At 49.3% G+C, this 18249-nt stretch overlaps 1 protein-coding gene across 2 annotated transcripts; it reads left to right on the top strand.

The window, feature by feature from the left end:
• The first annotated feature begins 2232 nt into the window (after nt 1–2232).
• Nucleotides 2233–15805, top strand: LOC114000269 (coiled-coil domain-containing protein 81-like). Of its 2 annotated transcripts, XM_027744518.2 has the most exons (11): nt 2233–2632; nt 3814–3875; nt 12101–12254; nt 12624–12880; nt 13192–13277; nt 13620–13714; nt 14150–14255; nt 14509–14617; nt 14770–14907; nt 15261–15418; nt 15582–15805. In XM_027744518.2, exons 1-11 carry the CDS (start codon nt 2560–2562, stop codon nt 15655–15657), a joined length of 1314 nt encoding a protein of 437 aa, XP_027600319.1. In that variant the 5' UTR covers nt 2233–2559; the 3' UTR covers nt 15658–15805. The 2 variants fall into 2 exon arrangements, with proteins under 2 accessions (XP_027600319.1, XP_039241695.1); XM_039385761.1 differs by lacking the exons at nt 2233–2632; nt 12101–12254 and having other exon boundaries at nt 3288–3875.
• The last annotated feature ends 2444 nt before the right edge of the window (nt 15806–18249 follow it).

The raw sequence follows: 18249 nt of genomic DNA on the forward strand, positions 1-18249 counted from the left end.
CACAGGCATCATCTAAGTTTGGGTTTTGTTTACCCTGTGCAACCTGTGGACTCATGCTTTTATCTGTGTCCTGAGTCCGTAGTGAGAGAAGACTGCAGGAGACATTAGCACTACCCCTCTCCCTTCCACCCAGCATAATTTGGATGGGATTATGGAAGTGCTCGGGTGAGTTCACTGCCCTGAGCATGTGGGGAGCTGGGATCCCTTGTCTGTTCTCTCCCCCTTCTGTTTTACTGATGTCCTCATAAGCCATTTTCTTTTTACTCTCTGCTTTCCAAATGTGATTGTACCATCATTTTATTATGTATGGAGGTGACTTCAGACCTACATGGTTTGTGTTTTTCTCTCTTTGCTGGCTTGACAAGTTGTATGGAGCCTACTTGTCCACAGAAACACTTAAATGCCCAAGGGTAGCCAGTGGGGAATATGCCTTGAGCCCTCTACCGCAGATTTCCATGTGCTCGACCAGACATAATACATGCCTCAGATTTGATAACTCCAAGTATTTTAATTACATGGATGTATGCTGCTAATGAAGGAATGTAGTAAAATTTAATTTTACTATTGTAATATGCAGCATGATTTGGTTTTTAAGTTGAAATGGTTATACGTAGGATCAAATCGTTCAGAGAATTCCATACTTAAAATCAATCGATTCAGACAGTTTTTTTCATTCATGAAAAAAAATCTAAAATACTTTTTTAAAACTGGCAGAAATAAAGTTTAGTTCTGGTTTTCACAGTTCCTGTGATGATGTGAAATAGTGGAGTTCAGTTTAATTGACCGTGCACAATGTGTTTGCACGTTACTAATTTTCAAATCCAAGGCTTAATGTCAAAGTTAGAGTTTGAATAAGATAAGTAGACAAATACAAATTTTTTATATACACTCACTTGCTATGATGCTCATGCTTAGATACCTTATTTAATGATAGTTAATACAGTGATACTGATTTTGTCCCTGCTGTGTTCATTATTAACCTCAGAAGGTAATGGAAATTTTATTAGACTTGGTACTGGATATTAATACTGTTCCTGACTATGTTATGAAAAAAATGAAGAAAGAGCCTGCAAACATTTGTAAGTTAATTGCCTGACTTGGAAACCACCAATGTACATGAGCAACATTTACTCACAGAGATTGTCTTATTCAAAATCTCTCCGATGAGTGGTTGTACATAAAGGCCATAAATCACACCTTCATGGAAAGTCTAAGAAATGTTAATGGGAAGGCACCCATAAGGTATTATGGAAACTTAATAAGTTTTCATGAACAGTATTTTAAAGTCATATATAATTAAGTAAAGGAACTGGTCAATGTTTAAAAATAAAGAACTAGAAGTTGAGCTTAGTTTGCATATACTAAAAAAAAAAAAATAGAATCTGGAGCCGCTGTCACCTCATGGTAGCTACTTATATTCTACCTGACAACAGCGGCCACCACGTCCATGTTCCTTCACACCTGGTACACCACACTCAGTGGCTGAGTTACACGTGCCTGCACACGGGTTTTTCATTTCAGCTGTGCCTTGTGTACCTGAACAGTGTAGTGATACCTAATGGACACAGTGACAAGCTCATGGCCAAACACAATTCTTGTCTCAGGGAAGGTGACTTCTTATACCACCTGCACATGGTTATCAGTCCCCATCTGGGCTGGTTTATTTGGGTGTCTGTAGCCAGGTGCAAAGAATCTCTGCAAGCTGGGTAGAGGATTTTGGAAGCTGACAATCATGTCAAGGGAGACTTCCAGGAAGGTGACTGTGCATCGGAGGATGCAGTTGCAAGGCACATGTGCAGTTGTGGTCCTTCTTTGTGGATTCTGGTGTAGGGAAAGAGGTCCATCCCTGTGGCCCTAGGGGATAGGAGGGGCTGAGGGTTGCCCTGGGAGCCAAAATGTGGGGTTGCTTTCCCTCGTGACCTGGGGGAGACCTCTCCAGCTTTATTCTGAGTGCAGGAAGCCCCTTCAGCACTAATGCCTATTCCTCCCCAGGTTCCAGGAGTTCCTGTGTGCCCAGCTGGGGAGGATGAGTTGAGCTGTGCAGGCGGGAGGGTCAGTGCAGCAGCCTGAGGTGACCAGTGGAGCTGCCCTGCTCATGCTGGAGATAAACGTGGGTGGGATTGTGTGGTGGCAGGTTGTGTGCAGCCCTGTGACCCATGGCATGACATCACAGTGGGACACCCACATCCCAGGGACAGTGTCCTTGGACCACACTCTTTGGAGAGGCCTGGACACCACTGGAACTGCCCTCGCCAGCACCCTGCTGTGCAGGAGCTGCCCTGCTGCTAGGAGGCAAAGGAAAGCTGTGGGAGAGCGTTGGAGATACCACTTGGAGAAGTGTTGAGAGGGAGGAGAGGAGCAGAGGGATTTTGAGCAGGGCAGGCACCTTTTCTGCTCTATATTGCAGGATCTGCCCTGCTGCAGGGAGACAAGGAGATAATTTAGAAGAGCATTGGAGACACTGCCTTGGGAGAAGCGTCAAAGAAAGGAGAGGAGCAGAGGGGTTTTGTAGCAGGACAAGCACCTCTTCCTCAGCTGCTGCACTGCAGGGGGGCAGAGATGCAGAACTACCTGCTCTCTAGTTCTGTAGGGCCGGAGGAGCTCCCAACTCTCAAGGAGCTCAGCAACAGTGGTAAGGCCATAGGTGTCCCTTGCAGCAGCACTGTCAGGGCCAAGATTACATGGAGATGAGCTGCGGAAAGCCCCCCTGAGGCTGGGGCCATAGAGGGGGCTCTTTTGGACAGCACAGGCTGCAGTAAGGAGAGTCCTGCCTTGTGGTGCCTTGAGGCTCTGGGATGGCTTTGGTAGCTGTGACATCCCACCCTTAAGGGGAAGGGTGATGCTCATGGTAGAAAGGAACAACAAAAGTCCACAAGAACTCATGATGTTTTATTAGTAAATTACATGCTTGGCATGGAAATTGTGAGTTTCTGACCTACTATATAAGAACATGGCAGTGGGTTTTGGATAAATGGGTAAGATGAAAAGGGAAAGAAAGGAAGAGATGAATTAAACAGGAAGAGAGTGAGAGAAAGAAAAAGAAAGAAGGAAGGGCGGAAGGATGGAAGGAAGGAAGGAATCAATCACTACTTCTGGTTCCAGTATCAGCCCAGCCAATGGGATGTCCTGGGGGCACCACCTAGGCTTGGTGGGGGTACTTTTTTATAGACACATTTCTATACCCCAAAGAGGTTTCTCACTTTCTACGCAAATTAGTTATCATCTGCAGTCTGTTCTTTCACACCTTTCTGGAAATGGGTTGAAAGGCTTCAGGGGTCTTTGGTGTTCTTCATCCCCCCTACAGTCCATGGTCACTTCTCTATCTCATTCCTGCACTTGCACTGTACTGTTGTGCTTCTCTTCAGGATTAATAACAAGGATGTTTGTCCCAGAAAAGTGCTCCTCTGCTTCCTCATCGCCCCCTTCTCCAGCCTTATTTTGTCCTTTCCCATGGTGTGTTAGTACCAACAATCCTTGTGTGTTATCAACAAGCTTTGGTTGGCTCCACAGCCATCTGGCTATGGGTGTTTGAGACACACACATGATAATAACCTTCTGGGAACTGGCAGTGTCTAGGAGTGGAAATTCTCTTCCCAAAACTACTGCCTGCCTTTCCTCCCCAGGCCTATCATGGACACAGGGTGGGTTGCTTTGAGCCTTAGGGCAGTCAGGAATGCAACTGGGCAGCCCCAGAGATGAGACTGGGCAAGGGGGGCTAAAGGGCGCTCCACTGTCACCTGTGTGGGTAGGGGCACGGGGGATGGTGGCTGTCACTGAATCAGAGAATGGCAGGGCTTTTCCTTTGCTTTCCAGAAATCTGGAAAATCTGGTCTGGAGCATCTCGCTACATCCACAGACAGCTCTTGCAGAAGAGGGTGAGTCCTGCCTCCTGCACATGCCTCACTGCCACGGTCCAGTGGGTGAGGGAATGGGACTGCAACACTGCACAAAGGGGTCTGACTAGGTAGAAGGTCGGGGTGCAATGGCTACTTTATTGAGGTAGAGCAGGGACTTATATAGGGTCTGGTATAGGAGGGTTTGGTAACAGGGGAGGAGCATGGGATTGACATTCCAGGGCATAACAGGATAGGAGAACGCAGGAAGGGAGGAGGAACTTGGGAGGAGTTGGGCATTAGGGACGAATGGGGACTCACTCCACACTTGGCACTCCCCAGCCAATCAGTGCAGGATGAGTGGGAAAATGAAGGAGTAAACAACTTATGGTGGGAAAACAGCTCTGGGCAAGCCTGGGCAAGCCCAGGCTATACAGGAAAATGGGGTTAATACAATCATATGAGGAAAACATTTTAAACAATGTTTAAAACTGGGTATAAGTGAGCAAGTGCATAAGATGGAGTCCCTTCACGCACCATAAATTTCTCTCCAGGCTTTAAAACGTTCCCAGTCAGACTCTGGCTCCTCAGCATCTCCCGCTTTTTTGTTTTCTTGATAGAAGGACAAAAATATTTTACTCGGAATGAGGCTTTTGCAGGCAGCTATGGCACAACAAAACGTTAGTAACAACATAAAAAGGGTCATCAAGACTCCAAAACACATTAAAAGTATTTGTTTAGACCAGTTGGGTAAACTAGGGGAACCCAATTTATCAAATAGATCATCTGTGGATATCTTAGGGGAAAATTTAATTTCATTGATATGGTCACGCAAGATTTTAATGCTTTGGAAAACTGATTCAGAGTGATCGGAAAAATTTAGGCAACACATCCCCTCAAAATCCTGGCACCCATGGCCGTGTGCCAGTAACAGGAAGTCTACGGTGGCCCTGTTTTGAAGGGACACTTCTTTCAATTTTTGAGTGGCTTTAACCAGGCCTTCTAGGGCGATGCTGGTTGCGTTGGCCTCTTTCGTGAGCCAGCACCCCATGTGCGTCAGGGTGTTGAGGGCATGCGAGGTTCTGATCCCTGCAATGATAAAAGAGCTGAAATAATTTCCCATGGTTGACCACAACTCAATATTAGGATCACAATCCTCCGGAATTTTGGAGATCGGAAGAACTCCCATTGGAGGATGCAAAGCATCAGGTGGAATAACAGCAACCTTGGATGAGGCTGGAGAATCTCCTTTCACCCACTTAAGGGGAGACTGGAGGGTAGGGTAACTGAGGGTGTCTTTTCCATATGACTCGATAACTTGTCTGCTACCTAGCCTCCAGTCTCTTTTTGGAGGAGAATGTGTTATCGTGGCCTTTTAGTAGTGGTTAATCTTTTGGGGGTCGTGTAAAGACTTGGTGGCTGGGAGGTAAGAGGTCTTGCCTCCGGCCCCACTGCCGGGTACTGCACTCTCAATGTATCATTAAGGATGGGGTTTTGCATACAAAGCATTCCAAAGTCTTTCTTGTGGTGAATCAATGAGGTGGGTTTTTCATTGATTAACCCAAATTTGTGTAGGTGGAATAGGGTGACCTGGCCGATGGCACAGGGTCCTCCAATAGGATAGGATGGGATACCAGCCCACACTCTCTCGCCACAGATTAGGAATCTTCCCTGGGGCAGGGCATTGGGTTTGAAGCCTACCGACTCTGTTGTGATTATTTCAAGCGCAGTGCCATTGCACCACAGGGAGGCATCCTGATATATTTTCTTGAAGGGAGTAACATTGTTCTTTATGCAAGATGTAGACCGAGATACGAACTTAAAACACTGATCGGTAATAACAGAACCTAAGACCTCAAATTCAGCGGGGTCATCCTCAACATAAGAAGGTGATTCAAAATAATTTCTGAAATCGTCACTAAGGGGTAAACCAACTAAGCACGTCTGAAATAAATTATTAATATTATTAACTGAAAGACAGATAGTGTCATGATTTGTTTCTTGCGCCAACTTCACCCAAACGTTTTCGGGCTGTTGGTACATCCAGATGGGAATGGCTGATGCGGTCTCCAATGTTGAAAGGATCACTCCGAAACTGAGGAAGGTGGTGAAGGCGTAGATGGTTCGCATGATGTTTCTCTGAAGACCTTCATGCACTTTGCAGGGACCCACCTCGGTCCTGTATCAGTGGAGATACAGGTGTGTCCCTTCCCCAAAGTGATGAGGGGAAAGGGACCCGTCCACTTGTCAGTTAGTAGGTCTTTGTAAAGTATTTTGACCTTCCTTATGTTCTGTTGGTTTTCTGATCGGAAGTGCCTCTTTATAGGACTTCTACTTGTGGGCATGTGAGGTCCCTGCAATTATTTTAGAAATTTAGAACATACATGACTTTCTCTAGTCTTTCTTGGGGAGCCAGACCCATACTCCCCCTTTTTTGTTTTCTTAGTAGATTTTTTATGTTTTGATGGGCCCTTTCCACTATACCCTGCCCTGTGGGGCTATGAGGAATTCCAGTGGTATGGTGGATGCCCCAGCTATTATAAAATGCTTTGGCTTCTTTCGATACATATGAGGGCCCGTTATCCGTTTTGACCTGTTTTGGGACCCCCATTCTTGCAAACGCAGACAAAAAATGCTTCTTGACATCTCGATTTCTCTCACCAGAATGCATGGTGGCTACTATCATTTTGGAGAATGTGTCAATCGACACATGTACATATCTTACTTTCCCAAATTTGGGCACGTGTGTCACATCCAATTGCCAAATTTCTAGTGGCTCCAACCCTCTGGGGTTAGTTCCTTCGGGTTTAAGTGGGGCCACTGCTTGGCAATCAGGGCAGGTCTTTAAAATCTCCTTTGCCTGATTTAATTTAAGATTAAATTGTTTTTGTAGTGATTGACCATTTTGGTGGAAAAACTCATGAGAAAATCTGGCTTGCTGGAATAAATTTGGTACTGGCACCATACCTGCCAGCTGATCTGCAATCTGGTTTCCCTCCGCCACAGGACCTGGTAGAGCAGTGTGGGACCGGGTATGTATAATGTAATATCCGAATTTCCTGTTTTGAATCAAAAAAATAGCTTGTTTAGCAAATCAAACAGAAGCCGATTAGAAACATCTTTTAAATTCTCTTTACTATGCCCACCACATAGGCCGAATCAGATACAATATTTATCACTTCGTTTTGAAAGATCTCGAAAGCATGTACAACTGCTGAAAGTTCCACAATCTGAGGTGAACCTTGCACTTTATGGATATCTTGTCGCCAACTGTCATCCTGTTTCCAGACGATGACTGCATCTGCAGTCCTACCGGAGCCATCCATAAATATCTTCTTTGCTTCTCTAATTGGAATCTCGGATTGCATAATTTCTAATTTGAATGGAATTTGGTCCAATCTCTGAACAAACTGACATGCCAGGAGGTGAAACTTCACCTCTTCTGGGTATCCACCAATGGCAATTTGGAAATCAACAGAGGGTCTCAGCAGTTGCCCGATTTGTTCAGAGGTTAATGGGAGGTAAACATAATGTGGTTCCCTTCTGTTAAGCTCTAAACTCCTCATATGTCCTTTGAAGACTAATTTGCCAATCATTTTACCCAGGGTAACAATAGTCTTTTGGAACTGGTGGGGGAGGAACAACCATTCCCACAAGTACAAGTCCTTATTATTGATTGAAAATTGGCCCAAGATGGCCAACGGCTGTTTTTCTTCCCTTATAATTACCACGGAGGATGGCAGTCCCTCCATCCTCCGACTCACTTGTCTTTCCGATATTTTCTTTTCAACCATATGGAGGGCATCTTTTGCCTCCTTTGTAACAGACCTGGAGGAGGACGGATCTGCATCTCCTTTCAAAAGCTCAAATAGGGGATGTAAGTCACTGGTTGTGATCCCCAGTACAGGGCGTATCCAACTGATAGCTCCTAGTAGCTTCTGGAGATCATTCAAATTTCGGACATTTTTGTCAATGGTAACTGTTTGCGGTCTGACACTTTTTTTGTTAATTTGGAGTCCGAGGTACCTCCACGGTGCTTTCTTTTGTACCTTTTCTGGGGAAATTTCTAGACCATGCAAATTTAGAGTAAAAACAACCAAATCTAAAGTCTTTTTGACAGCCAATTCTGTCTCCGCGCAGATCAAAACATTATCCATATAATGGAAGATGACTGACTTTGTGAATTTCTGCCTAATTGGGGATAAAATTTTTGCAACAAACATTTGACAAAGCGTTGGCGAATTCTTCATCCCCTGGGGAAGCACTTTCCACTGAACGTGCAGTGGGGTTCACAAGCATTGATTGCTGGGACGGAAAACGCAAATTTCACCGAATTGGCCAAATTGAGAAAAATATGAAAGAAGCAGTCCTTTATATCGACAACCATCATGGGCCATTCAGCAGGTAGCATAGATGGAGATGGCATACCTTGCTGAAGGGCTCCCATGGCTTCCAGGACTTCATTCACTTTGCACAGGTCCTGGAGAAATCTCCAGGATCCTGAGGATTTTTGGAGGACAAACACTGGAGTGTTCCAGGGACTGGTGGAAGACTCCAGGTGTCCTTTGGCCAATTCCTGATCTACCAATTTGTTTAAAATTTGCAGGTTTTGGATTGGTAGGGGCCACTGATCCACTCAGACTGGAACTTCAGTCTTCCACGTCAGTCTGGGCAGCTGCACTTGCTCAGTGACTGCCCCTAAAAAATTGTCTCTATTCCGAGATGCCACTGCTCCATGGCATCCCGTCCCCATAAGGTTACTGGAATGTTAAGTACAAATGGTTTGAGAGATGCAGGTCTGCCCTCTGGCCCGTGTATGCTGACGGTTTTGGTACTTCTGGCTGGCTGTTGTGATCTGCCCACCCCGCTGACCTTTATGTCGGTTGACTGTGCTGGCCAGCTGGGAGGCCAATCTCAGGAGGTGACGATCATAACGTTGGCCCCCGTATCTAACAATCCTATCATGCTGACTTTTTGGGGTTTCCTGGGTTCTGGAAAATAAACAGAGCATCAAGAACAGTCTGGAAGATTTGACAGCAGTATTTGCCTGTATTGGGTCGCCACACCTGATCTCCTCGTCCTCGGACATAATGCTGACCAAAGCATCTGTGGAGACCATTTTGGCGACCGGAAGATGATCCTCCAACTCTACAGGTGGTAAAACAACAGAAATACAAATACTGATGTTATTATTTTTGAGTCCGGTCAACAGGGTAGGTGTCATTACAATTCCCCTCTCGAGCGCTGTGAAATGTGAAACAATTAGGTATACTTGGTCTGGCTGAACGTCAGAGGAGGGGTAGACCTCTATGAGTTGTTGAGTGGATTTGAGCTGGAGTGCGGGAGGCACAATGGTTAATATAATCCAGTCTAAGGGTGGTGGTCATTCCTTAACTACTGGGAAGGCTGGCTGTGTAGGATGGAGCACAGCTGAGGGGATTCTTGTATCTTCACACCCCCCTGAGCGCTCTGCCTCCCGTTTCCCTGATGTTCACAGTGACATTCCCTAAGGTCAGGCAGCAAATTAAAGTTTACTTTCCATCTTAAATTGGGGGATTTTCTTGGAGGGAGGAACTTGCCATTGATGTTAGCAATAGATCGACAATAGCGAGCCCAATGGCGACCCTTCTCACACCTTTGGCATAACGTCTTCGGGGGGCCAGGTTTCATGGCCAGTTCAGGGCAGTGTTTTTTCATGTGGCCCTTCTGGCCACAATTAAAACGTGTTTGCAGTCAAGTTAGAGCAGCAGCGAGCAATCAGGCCTTATGAGATCCAGACCCCACATTCTTGCACGCCTCTATCATATCAAGTAATGTGGGGTCCTTTAACATTTTAAGTGCCTGTTGGCAGTCCTCATTTGCTTTGTCATACAACAATTTATTAAATAGAATATCTTGACTTTCTTTCTGCTGAACCTGGCGTGCAATCGCTTCTTTTAATCTTGTGATAAAATCTGTAAATGGTTCCTTAGGCCCCTGATTTGTTAGAGTAAAGGATGGTGTCTGAATATACACATCGACTGCCTTCTTTAACGCTTCAACTGCCAACTCCCTGGTTATGTCTAGGTATTTTATGTCTATGCGTGCCTGATCCTGCCTACTGGTATAATTGCCTTTGCCGTATAACATATCTATTGCACTCTGTATCGGGATCCCTCGCCTTTCCATCTTTTTGTTTACATATTTGGTAACAAGCTTCTACTCTGCTTCAAAAACTGATGACTGGACAGCGGATAATAGGCCATTGACCACTGCTCAAGTATCATAAGGTATCAAATGATAAGCTAGGAAGAAGTACTCAAGGAGTCCCACTGTGAACGGGGCTCCGAGGCCGTATTCAATAATTGCTTTTTTGATATGCTTTAACATAGGGTAGGATATTGGCCTCCATTCTGGGGCACAGCCTTCTTCTAAATAAATGGGGAAAGCCTTCAGGAATTCGGCATCATTAGCCTGTGCCATTTTGGCCCTGAAGGCCTTCCAAATGTCCGGTTGTGGTGAGTGACTAATAAGTATGTGTTGTCCATCTAAGGCCTGTGTGTGGTGGGTGCTGGAGGCCTGGGTGGCATAGGCCTCATGGGCGCTGCCATGTTCCCAGATGTTGACACCGGAACTAGGCCTGACCCTGCCCCTCTTTTCCCTTTGGCCCCAGAAGGGCAATGACTCCGGGAAAGAGGCGGAGCTGGCGGGAGAGGGTATGCGCAGGGGCGTGTCAGTGGGTGGATCAGTGATGTAAGTGGGTGGAGGCAGAGGCGGCCTAGGGGGTGGAACTGGAGGTGGAGCCGGTGGGACCCGCCTAAGCTTCTCCCATGCAGATTTTTCCTGCATGGTCCTTTCCTGCCTTCGCCGCTTGTGCGCTTCAGTTTCACGCACGCGCAAATGTCCTCCCCCATCACCGACACCATTTTGTGGAAACTGCCAAAATGTTGCACCTTCTTCATCCCTCTCGCCATTTTGGGACTTTCGGGGCTTGTCATTTTCTGGGGATTTTGTCTTGCAGACTAACGATTTGGGCTTGGATTTTTTATGTTTCGATGTGTTTTCTTGGAGATTCTCATTCGAGTTCATCTTTTGGTGCTGTAGCACCATCATAACGAGTCTCCAGGCAATTAGTGCTTCTTTAGCATTTTGGTCACCCCTTTTGTTTGCTTTCCAAATGTGATATCCAATTTTCTCCCAGTCTTCAATTGATGTATTGTTGGAGATTCTCTCCCCCTTGTGTTCAAGCCATTTGCCTAATGCTTTTGCTGACTTTTTATCCAAGGCGTGACCATGTTCGATAATAAAATCTTTAAGTTTTCTGTATACAAATTTCTGAGAGGTCGACAGCCAGAGTCCTATTATGGTGTTATGCTGACTTCTGGTAATCTGTTGTTGATGTTAAAGTTCCTCTCTCGTGGGGACTGGGAGATGGGAGAGGGAGTAGGGATGTCCCCGGCAGCTCACCTGTCCAGTGCGAAGACTCGCGCTGACCTGATGGTCCACAGTCTGCAGTTCAGCCGAGGAGGACCGGCAGGGTGATCACCTCTCCAGGTGCCACCAGAACCCCGGTGAGCACAAGGGAGTTCCTTTAATATAAAGGACCTTCTACTTTGCCCCACGACCTGGGCGCCATATGCCACGGTCCGGTGGGTGAGGGAATGGGACTGCAACACTGCACAAAGGGGTCTGACTAGGTAGAAGGTCGGGGTGCAATGGCTACTTTATTGAGGTAGAGCAGGGACTTATACAGGGTCTGGTATAGGAGGGTTTGGTAACAGGGGAGGAGCATGGGATTGACATTCCAGGGCATAACAGGATAGGAGAACGCAGAAAGGGAGGAGGAACTTGGGAGGAGTTGGGCATTAGGGACGAATGGGGACTCACTCCACACTTGGCACTCCCCAGCCAATCAGTGCAGGATGAGTGGGAAAATGAAGGAGTAAACAACTTATGGTGGGAAAACAGCTCTGGGCAAGCCTGGGCAAGCCCAGGCTATACAGGAAAATGGGGTTAATACAATCATATGAGGAAAACGTTTTAAACTGTTTAAAACTGGGTATAAATGAGCAAGTGCATAAGATGGAGTCCCTTCACGCACCATAAATTTCTCTCCAGGCTTTAAAACATTCCCAGTTGGACTTTGGCTCCTCAGCACCTCACCCTGTCCCTCTGGGCCTCCAGAGCAGGAGCCAAAGTGCCATTCCCAGGACCATGCCAGTCATGTGGCAGCCACCCTGTCTCTGGGCAGCCCTGCCAATGCTCCCTCCTATTGCTTGTGTTTCCAGGCAGTGGAGATTGGAGTTGGGACATTTGCAGTTGTCCCAGTGCATGCCAGTGTGGAAGAGGGCAAGGTTTTGACTGTTGAGAGACCTGTGTTCATTGCAGACAAACATCTGAGGACATTCTACAACCTTGAGTGTGAGGAAACCAAAATTCCTGGTAAGAAGATGGAATACTTTCCTCACACAGCCCTTGCATTCGGCTTGTTGCCAACAGCTCTGACACGGCCAAGGAAAGGCACTTCCAACCTGGAGAGTGCTGAGTGTGGGCACACATAGGGCAGCCCAGCACCTTGCCCCTCTCTAGGGAGCCAACCTCATCTCCCCAGCTCCCCCTGTGCTCCACCTGGTTGATTGCAGCAGGAGTGCAATCCTGACCACTAGCTCTGTTCTGGAGAGGTGACTGAAGCTGAAAGGGGAGCACTGTCTGGTAGAGTGTTGCCTGAGGGCTGGGCACTGATGACCCCTAATCGTGGAATTGGCTGAACTGTGGTGGAAGACACCCTGTTGCTTTGTTTTTGTTTCCTAGATGAGACACCTGTTGTTCAGCTGGGCTTTGGGGAGATTGCTGCAGACACCCACTTCCGCCGAGAAATTGTGGAGCTCTGTGTACATGAGACCCTGCTTTGCTTTGCTGGGGCCCTCCGAGACAACAAAGAGGTGGAATTCTCCTTCAAGGGCATTGGTATCCTTGCTGTGCGAGGAAAAATGGTCAGCATGACCTTCTTTGATCGCTGCCTGCTGAAGCTGGATATGACAGGAAACATGCTGAAAGCTCTTCTGGAGGTGAGCTTGTCATTTCTATGGGATTCCTCTTCATGGCTCTGTGGCAACGCTGTCAAAGCTCTCCTGCTGCCTTCTCTCAGTTGTCATGACCTGCCTCACCACCCAGCCTAGGCACGCTCCTGATGAACTTGTCCAAGTCTGGGCAGCGCCTCGCCGCTTTGAGGGAGGGTCTAATGACATTAAGGGAGAAGGTGGTGTGAGACTTTCTGGGAAGTAGCCGTTTTGTTTCTGAGCAGCAAGGTGCTTTGCCACCTTTGTGGGCAACCAGCATGTTTCTGGGTGTCTGTTGAAATGTGGCTGTCCCCTTCCAGGACTCCAACATGATGAGGATCGTGGCCTTTCCAGGCCAAAATGATTTTAATCGGGTCAGTCGAGATGAGGTCATCACACTACCAAGGTGAGCAGGATGGCTTCTGCAGCTTCTGCAGCTTCTAGTTCATTGAGGCTCCATTCCAGCCAAACTTGGGCAGGACGAGCCCCTTCCCAGGAGAACTTCCTGCTCTGCCCACCGCTCACTCCTCCCTGGCTTGGAGATTGCAGACAAAGGGGCCAGTCAACTTTCAATGTGCCCTGAGAGAGGTGGGACAGTCTGCATGGGCAGCAAGGAGGGTTGTTGTGCACCTTGTGCTCCAAGGACTTGGCAGTGGCTCCCAAAGACGGATGCCAGCAGTTACAAGTGTGAGCCCCCAAGGGAGCCTGGTGCCCCAGCTTTACCCAGTTGGTGCCTTCTTGTTTCCAGTCTTGTAGTGGAGACCCCACACCAGCCATGGGCTCCTCTGATTTCCCTGAAGCCCAGCAGAGAGTTGGCGCCCTGGGGCGGGGGTTCCCGCAGAGGTAATGTGCCATCTGAGGGCTGGCAGGGACTGAGGGTGCTCTTGCCCTCGTGAGGGCAGGAGGTCTGAGGTCACTGTGGGATGACCCATTCTGGAAGAGGCTCTGAGCTGTGGGCAGCCCCTACAACCCATCCCTCCAGTGGGCCCTGGGGATTCCCAGTACCTCCCAGTTCTTCCTATTGGTGAGTCCCTTCTGATGGCAGAGTTGTGAGTAGGAGAGGAGGAAAATCATGTCCCACAGAGATGGGTGGCTTGGTGGGAATTCAGCTCCAGATCAAGTGTGGGTAAGGGACAGGGGCCTGCCTGGAACTCTGGCTCCCAGGGGTGGAAAGGACTGAGGGTGAGCCTTGCGTGGCACGACTGAGCAGCTCTGCCCCTCCTGCTGGCCACGTGATCTCAAAGACGCCGCGTGCTCTTCCCTTTCTCCCACTTGCAGTCAGCGTGCTGGATCCAGTGTTCCTGGCTCGGCGGAGGGTTTCCCAGGCCAGCCAGCAGTCAATGGAATCTGATCAGCCTAAAGACAAGGAGGCTGGCCGAGGAAGGTGAGCCCTGTAGAGGAGTGGTGTGGCTGAGGCTGTGTGGGGTACACTGTGCACTTGTGGTAGAGAGGGAGAGATGTTTCCTTTGGCTGGGGTGCACGTGCTGATGTTGAATGGCCCTGGAGACCTTGTCCTGCTGGCCTTGTGGTCCTGCTGAACTGCCGCATGGTGCCATGGAGCAGGGTGTGAGCCCATCGCACAGATACAGGCTCAGACTGGGCTCCCACAGACTCAGACTGCTGGCCTTCCTCTTTAGATTCCTGCCTGTAACCCAGGAGAAGACCGATAAGACGCTAATGCACCCCACACCTCAATCTGAGTCACGGTCAAAGCTCCCCAAATGTGCTCCGCGGCCCTCAGCAATGGTACATCCTTGGTTTTTGCCAGCCCTGTGCCACATTTTGGGCTCTGGGCTGAGGCAGAGAGGCAGCAGGAGCTGCCCATTGTCCCAGCCCTCCTGCCCTAGCCGTGCTCAAGATGACTAATGTTGCATGTGTGGTGCGTGCATGGCCTTCAGGGAATGCACTCCCTCTACAATGAGAGGGAAGAAAGAGAGCTCCAGCTGCTGATGGCATCCAGGCGCCATGAGGTGGAAGGTGAAGTGTGGCGCAAATACTTTGGCAACCGAACGAGACAGGACACAGAGCAAGGACAGGTATGGGATGCACATCACATCCCCCAGGAAAGGGGCATTTCCCCTCCTCGCTCTTTGGTGTGACACTCTGGCCCTGGAGCTGCAACACCTGGGAGGGAGCAGGAAAGGTGTCCGGGCACAGCAGCAGTGCCATGGCCTGCCCTCCCTGCAGGTGGAGCTGTTCCTGAGGCCCCAGGCTGGAGCGTGCAGCTGGCTGTGGCATGGGCTGGCAGCTTTGTGCTCTCTGCGAGGGGTCAGCACCACTGCTTTGAAGACCAAGCCAAGCCTGTGCACGTCACACGCCTCAGCTGAAGCTCTGGGAGCCGCCCCAGCCATTGGTGGCAGTGCTTTAGAAGCCTCCTCTGCCTTTGCAGACCTCCTGCCCCTACGTGTTTGAGGATCCCTATCGCCCTCCCTACCTCCTGAGAAAGGCCTATGCTGAGAAGCTGAAGGAGAAGGGGCGAAGCACGGCAAGGCAGAGCACATTAGAGCAGCAGGAAGAGCTGCAGCTCCCGAGGAAAGTACTGGAAGAGTAAGTGTGGTTGTGGCACGAGGGCCCATGACAGGTCCCGTGGAGCAATGCCTGGGCTCAGCAGCACTGCCAGGAACTACTGACCTGAGCCAGGTTTTGGGGCATGGGGAGCCCTTTTCCCTGACTGCAGAGCTGAGGAGGCCTTTTCTTTTGTCTCCTTTAGCAAGGGGGTGCAGACAGGTCTGTTGGAGCACCGTTGGGATGGCCCAGGGACTACCAGCCTTGGCAAGAAGATGTGAGCAACCTCGGCGAGATCCTTGAGACAGCATCCACCCTTTTCAACAAGAGAGCTGCCAGGAATGGGTGGCAGGGGCAAGGAATGCCTTAGCAAAGGAGAACATGCCAAATAGAGGCTGCTGGTACCTGATCCCAGCTGCAGTGACCATGCTCCTGCCTTCACTGCCTTTCTCTGCAGGCCAAGGGGACAGGAGGGGCCCCTGCAGCCCCCTGGCCAAGGGACAAATGGGCTGGAGGTACCTGGTCCTGTCAACCAGTGGTGACAGGCCGTGGGACTGAAAAGAGTGGTGTCCCTTCCAGGCTAAAGGGCATGGGGCTTCAAAGCACAGCTGTCCTGCATCCAAACACTGCTTCGTAGGGATAACCAGAGGTCTGTGGCTGGTCACAGCACTGTTGGTACAGATTCGCTCTGGGTAACCCTCCCTGCCTCCTCTCTCTCTGTGACTGGTATGGGGAAATTCAAAAGCAGAATCTAACCTAGACCACTAAAGAAAACAATTGGCTTGATGCTCCTTGAAGAGCTATACTGACATGGAGAAATGTGCTTCATTGATGGCATTCCTTTAGTTGAGCAAGGCTGGCTTACCTTCAGGAACTGCTCAATGGCCTTCTTGGGAGAAAGTTTATTCATTTCAGAGAGACAGAAACTTTTGAAAGTGCCAAAGCCCTTTTTTTGCAAGGTAAATTACAGCATGAAGAAGAAAGGCATGACCTGGAAGGGTAAAAGAGTACTAGCAGCAGCATATGCAACTGTGCCAGACCCATGTCACTCCAGGGTCTCCCCTGGGACTGCCGCTACCAAATATCATCTTCCTTAATGCCATGGCTAGTGGGATTGAGTGCAGCCTCAGCAAGTGTGCAGACCTCTTGGGAGTAGGACTCAGGCTGACGGTTTTGGAGGTAGATCTTCAATCTGTGGACTTTATTGCAGGATTTATCCGGGCACTGAGCAGGCAGAAAACCTCTTTGTTTGCCTCTCCAGATGCCCAGGGCTCCCAAACTGTAATTTCCTGACTTTTCAGCTGGCTGGAAGCATATCCACAGTGGCTAGTCTATGGCCAGCAGATTGGTGGAATTAGAAGGTGACTTGATGGGGGTAGTGGTAACACAGGGTTCTGGGGACAGGCTTAGGAGATCGAAGTCATGCTGCATTTGTATTGCAAACTTAAGTGATTAATCCGTTATGTGTGTTGGTTTTTATTTGGTGGGTTTTTTTTTTTTGTTTTGTTTTTTTTTAATTACATGAGGCACTATTTCTCTTGAGAGGCAAGGGGAACAGGAGGTATTGGGTACAGATGAACTGCTGCAGCAAAGACGCTCAGGAGCGAAGCAGGGGGACATAGGGAACCAGACAGGCGGGGGATGCTCCTAAAATGCCGCTGCCCCACAGCGGGCACGGAGAAGGGCTCGGCCTCCCGACAGGACGCGCTGGCAACAGGAGCAGAGGCAGCTCTGAGCAGGCGCGGGCCGGGATCGCTGGCGCCTGGGCCCAGGAGCGGGGCCCCCAGGGCGGGAGGCGGCGGGAATGGCGCGGTCCCCAGGGCGGGAGGCGGCGGGAATGGCGCGGCCCCCGGCAGCTCCAGCGACGAGCCGGGCGCTGTCTGTGCCCTCGCGGGAGGAGCTCCCCCCGTGCTGTCCGCTCGGCATAGAGCCGCGTCCTCTGTGCGCTCCACACAAGATACGGCGACCTCAGGCAGAGCTCCCGGGAAAACGTGCAGCCGTCCAGGTGCCTGGGAGACGGGAAGGGCCAGAGCCTGACGCTGGTATCGGAGGGCAGCAGTCAACACCAGTGCGACCAGGTGGACGGTCTGGTGTGCTGTAAGCTGAGAGGCAGCGGGAAGGTTAAGAAGCATCAAGGAGGCTGAGGAGAAGATTGGTGTGGCCACACTCTGCAAACCCCGAGGCAAATGCACCAGCCAGGGGCATCACAAGGAGCGAAGGATCCCCGCTCTCTCGCCTGCAGGCAGAAGGAGAGGACCTAAGACAGGGGGAAATGGGAACAGATTTCTCACAAGTCACCTCCCCAGGTGCCCTTAAACAACAGGTAGGAGGCTCTGGAACTTGAGGGCCAGGCACATGACACTGTGGACAAAGGTTCATCCAGGGGGGAGGGGTTGCCTCAGTGGAGTCAGTTTACTCCCCTCATCATGACCATCTCTGATAAGAAAAAAAATAATGGTAATTGTCATTTGTGACTCCATTCTGAGAGGAACAGGGCTCCCAATAGGCCACAACCCATAGAGAAGTGCGCTGCCTCCCTGGGGCCCAGGGTAGTGATACTGCCAGGAAACTCTCCAGCCTCGTATAACCCTCTCGTTATTATCCTGTGCTGTTTTTTCACGTGGGCAGTAATGATATACCAGCAAGAAGTCTTGAGGACAATCGAGAGATGTCAGGGTCTTGAGACAACTGGTTGAGGGATCTGGAGCACAAGTAGTGTTTTCATTATCCTGACAGTTGCAGGGAATGATGGGGACAGAAACAGGAAAATCCAACAGATCAACACCTGGATTGAAGCCTAGTGTTATCAGCAGAATTTGGCTTTTTTTGACCACTGGTTGGTTTATATAACACTGAACCTGCTGGCAACAGAT

Source organism: Pipra filicauda, unplaced genomic scaffold (genome assembly GCF_003945595.2).
Source record: "Pipra filicauda isolate LSUMZ 115617 unplaced genomic scaffold, ASM394559v2 scaffold432_size570946_pilon, whole genome shotgun sequence".
Classification (NCBI taxonomy): Eukaryota; Metazoa; Chordata; class Aves; order Passeriformes; family Pipridae; genus Pipra; species Pipra filicauda.

Coding starts and splice junctions, on each gene's coding strand:
- LOC114000269 (XM_027744518.2), top strand. CDS start 2,560: ATGCAGAACTACCTGCTCTCTAGTTCTGTAGGGCCGGAGGAGCTCCCA. Junction 3,876..12,100: donor GACAGCTCTTGCAGAAGAGG/GTGAGTCCTGCC, acceptor TTGTGTTTCCAG/GCAGTGGAGATTGGAGTTGG. Junction 12,881..13,191: donor TGCTGAAAGCTCTTCTGGAG/GTGAGCTTGTCA, acceptor GTCCCCTTCCAG/GACTCCAACATGATGAGGAT.